Source organism: Callorhinchus milii, unplaced genomic scaffold (assembly GCF_018977255.1).
Source record: "Callorhinchus milii isolate IMCB2004 unplaced genomic scaffold, IMCB_Cmil_1.0 Scaffold21, whole genome shotgun sequence".
Taxonomy (NCBI): Eukaryota; Metazoa; Chordata; class Chondrichthyes; order Chimaeriformes; family Callorhinchidae; genus Callorhinchus; species Callorhinchus milii.
This window is the reverse complement of record NW_024704762.1, coordinates 2648447-2652941: the sequence shown is the minus strand read 5'-3', so window position 1 is coordinate 2652941 and position 4495 is coordinate 2648447. Positions and strand designations below refer to the sequence as shown.

Below are 4495 nucleotides of genomic sequence, written 5' to 3'. Positions count from 1 at the left end.
AGACGTCCAGTTAAGTGTGCAAATCGTTAGCTGACCAGCACCTTGGGACGTCCCTCTGACGCGAAAGGCGCTATACAAATGTAATTTGTTGTTATTGTTGAGTCGCTCTAGGATGCCTCCCTGCATGAGGAGCGCTACATAAATGCAAGTTGTTATTGCTGTAGTAGAGTCGCGCTGGAGTCCTGTAGCTCAGTGGTTAGAGCACTCGCTTTGCAAGCGAGAGACCTGGGTTCACAACCTTGGGCAAGTTTCCTTACTCCACACACCTAATAATAATCCCTCCAAAACAAAACAATAATAAATTGGTCATTTTCAATCCACTGCTGTTTGTAATTGGCCGCCCCGTTTCGCCCAGAAATATACGGTCAATTCACTTTAAGCATATTCTGTGAAGCGCTTTGAGACATCGAGAAGACGTGATAAGACACTATATCAAATGCAAGGATTATTATTATTATATTATTATCTCGGAAATCCATCAGTTTCAACATCTATAAGAGCAAGTTGTTGTTGTTATGAAGCCAGTACTGGAGTCCCAGACCCACCCAGTGAGGGGCAGGAGATACCCCAGCCGGCACCTCATTGCCAACTGGACACTGACCCCCCCCCGATATTACTCTGTTGCTGACTGAGTTCCTGCCTATTTATTACTGCCAACAATCAACACACTTTACTGCCCATGAATAGTCCACTGGTCGTAAATTCACCACTTCCTCCTACTCCCCACAGGATTTAATTTCAACATATAGCAGCGAATACAACAGCGGCCATATCGAGTATCAACGTGCCTCAGTCGGTTGTGCTCCACCCTTCTGGTTGAGGGTTTAATCTGTGGACTTTGAGCTCACTGTCTTGGCTGATATTTCAGTGGGGTTGCAATGCACTGTTGCAGGTGCTATCCTTTGGACGAGATGCTCAACTGAAGGTCCATCTTCTGTTCAGGTTGAGCCGTCGAATAACTATTTGGAAAGAGAAGGGAGTTTCTCCCAGTCCCCCGGCCAACAATCCTCCAATTAAATTGATCGTTCGCTTCATTGTTTGAGTGAAAATTGGCTGATGTGTTTACGAACAACGACACAATTGCTAGAGTTGACTGTGATTCCGATGCGAAAGACGCTATATAAATGTAATTTGTTGTTGTTGTAGTTGACAGGAATTTCCTGAAAATGCTTTGATATGTTTCAACGCTATATCAAATGCAAGGATTAGTGTTAAGCATCTGAGACTCTACCCCACAAAGGGCACGATTGGTATTGTTATTGTTGTCCAAGAATTCCAGTCCATTCTTCAGGAACAGTCGGCCTGTCCTGACTTGCCTCCACCGTTGATCAATGCAGTTATTTTATAATGACCAATAAATCCCGAATGAAATTGATCACTCCCTCCATGGCTGTTTGTGGGACTTTGCTGTGTGCGCAAATTGGCTCCCCTGAGATGTCAGCCCGATGTGAAAGGCGCTAAACCAACTGTAAGGATTATTATTATTATTATTATTAGTGTTTTTATACTTTAGTGAAATTGCAGGCCTGGAATCCTCAGCATTTCTAAAACCTGCAACATTCCTTTCTCACAATTTTGGATCCGCACAATATTTCCCACACATTTCCCCTAAAAGTGTCAGAAAGCCCAGGTCAGACACAGGTCCCGTCTGCCTGCTCAGGTGGGTGTTAAAGATCCCGTGAATCTACTCGAAATGGGTTTCTCCCGGTGTCCTGGCCAACAAAACCCCCAAATAAGATTGATCAGTCACTCGCGTGGCTGTTTGTGGGACATTTCTGTGCGCAACTGGTCGCCACGTTTCACCCACAGAATACAGTCAATCCAGGAAGAGCTTTGAGACGTCTCGATGACATGATAGGCACCACATCAAATGCAACGATTACTATTGTTGTAGAGCTCAGTGTATTCAACTTTTTCCTTCATCCCTAACCCCACCCCCCACTCCCCTCTCCCCCACTCACAATGTTGGTCTCCTGTCACCCTCTGGACTTGAATTGGTGAGTGAGTGAGTGAGTGAGTGAGTGGGTGAGTGAGTGGATTGGGGGGGGTGGGGTGGAGATGAGAAAGGGGGAAATGTAAGGAAAGTCTCTTGTGATACAACAAAAAAAATTAAATGCACACAGTGGGTCAAATAATAAAATAAAATAAACACAAAATAATAACGCTTAAATAATAATAATAATAATAATAATCCTCGCGTTTTGTCACAGCGCCCCATCGCGTCGCCGAGACGTCTCGAAGCGCTTCACGGAATATACTGCAAAGTGAATCGGTCGCGGGTTTTCTGGGCAAAACCTTTTCCTCTCCGACTGAGTGACTTGACTTGACTGACTGACTGCTCTGGTTTTGCTGCTTCGTCGGTTTCGCATCGAGCTACGCCGATTGCATCCGAGTTTCGCAAACGAGCAGGAATTCTAGGTGTTGTTTTTTTAAAAAAAACTCTTTCTCTCTCTCTCGCGCTCTCTCTCTCTCGCTCGCGCGCGCTCTCTCTCTCGCTCGTTCGCGCTCTTTCTCTCTCTCGCTCGCTCACGCGGGCTCTCTCTCTCTCTCTCGCGCGCGCTCTTTCTCTCGCTCGCTCGTGCGGGCTCTCTCTCTCGCGCGCGCTCTTTCTCTCGCTCGCTCGCTCGTGCGGGCTCTCTCTCTCACGCGCGCTCTTTCTCTCGCTCGCTCGCTCGTGCGGGCTCTCTCTCTCACGCGCGCTCTTTCTCTCGCTCGCTCGCTCGCGCGGGCTCTCTCTCTCTCTCTCTCGCTGCGTCTGTGCTTTTAACCACCCGCCTCTCCAGGGCTGGCGATGGTCAAGGCACAGATTGCTCATTAACCCAGAGATCTCTGTGCAAATGGCAAGTTCTCAGGATTTTTTCTGTGTGTGTGTGTGTGTGTGAGTGGAGATGAATGAGACACGTGGGTGATTTCTGAGTGTGTGTTCACGTGATTTAAAGCACATCCTTCCTGCTCTGTCCCTGTAGCAGGATCGGGCCCAGCTATGTTGCCCACCCTGTGGGGAATAATAATACCCTGACCACACGCGTGGGTAAGTGACTGTGGAACTGCAGCCCGGTAGAAGGAAAAGAAAAGCCGAACACCTTCTTAAGAGAGGGAGAGAGAGACAGAGGCAGATTATCATCCGAAAGACACACATAGGACCTGCAGCCCTCCCCTCAGCCTTGTGACTGCCGCCCCCTCACACGGGACACTAAAGCCGTCACACCACCACCTGAAAAAGCCACTGTATATTTTTAAATCTACGTAAAAAAAAATCCTCCCGCTCAAGAAAAGATACGTTTTGATGGGGGGGGGGGTCAGCCTTCAGCTTTCTCCTCTACGTCGCAAACGATTTTTTTTAACCCCCCCGGGCTGCTGAACGCCTCTCCTCGAAGGCCGGACACAATCACTCGCTACCGAGCCCTCTCGTGGGTACCGTTCAGATCCTAATTTGAACAGTGAGCTGTTCGAACGTCACCCAAACCCGATACCTCCTCAACCGCACTTTGGGTCATCATTCCCCTCCCTCCCTCCCTCCCCCCACCTCCTCCGACATCTCCCGCCCCCGCCCAGCATCGGCAAGCGCATTGAGATGTCCTCGTGCCTTGTAGGACCGCCCGCTGGGCAGGACACCAGGTGAGACAACCAGGATGTTCCTTCAAAGTAGGAACCCGGTTGGGGTAAAAAAATTTGGTCACTCAATCCGCGGCTGTTTGCGGGGACACTGCTGTGCACAATTGGCTGTCGCGTTTCACCCATAAAATGTACAGTCAATTCACTTTACAGTGTGTATTCTGTCAACGACATGAGAAGGCGCTATATCAAATACAAGGATTATTATTATTATTATGATGGTGATGACGGTGATGATGGTGATGGTGATGATGGTGATGGTGATGATGGTGATGATGGTGATGATGGTGATGGTGATGATGATGACCTGACAGCCACAATTGGTCATCATTTCCGGGAGTGGTTCGGCTCAGAGAGTGATTGAAATAATGGAAATGGGATTAAAATGGTGTTCTAAATCTGCCAAAGATCTGTGTTTTATGCTCTGTGTGTGTGTGTGTGTGGGGGGCTGTGTGTGGGGGGGCTATGTGTGTGTGTGGGGGCTATGTGTGTGGGGGGGCTGTGTGTGGGGGGGGGGCTATGTGTGTGTGGGGGGCTATGTGTGTGTGTGGGGGGGCTATGTGTGTGGGGGGGCTATGTGTGTGTGGGGGGGCTGTGTGTGGGGGGCTGTGTGTGTGGGGGGGGCTGTGTGTGTGTGGGGGCTGTGTGTGGGGGGGGCTGTGTGTGTGTGGGGGGGCTATGTGTTGTGGGGGGGGGCTATGTGTGTGGGGGGGGCTGTGTGTGTGTGGGGGGCTGTGTGTGTGGGGGGGCTGTGTGGGGGGCTGTGTGGGGGGGGGGCCTGTGTGTGTGTGTGGGGGGCTGTGTGGGGGGGCTGGTGGCTTGTGGGGGGGGGCTGTGTGTGGGGGGGCTGTGTTGGGGGGGGGCTGTGTGTGGGGGGGGG

The 4495-nt window shown here is 50.2% G+C and overlaps 1 protein-coding gene across 1 annotated transcript in view; it reads left to right on the top strand.

Moving 5' to 3' along the window:
- Positions 1–2888: 2888 nt before the first annotated feature.
- Positions 2889–4495, top strand: part of mpnd (MPN domain containing) — a 13954-nt gene continuing 12347 nt past the window's right edge. Inside the window, exon 1 of the mRNA XM_042342841.1 lies at positions 2889–2901. Within this exon, the coding sequence (XP_042198775.1) occupies positions 2889–2901 (13 nt within the window). The remainder of the gene's footprint in view (positions 2902–4495) is intronic.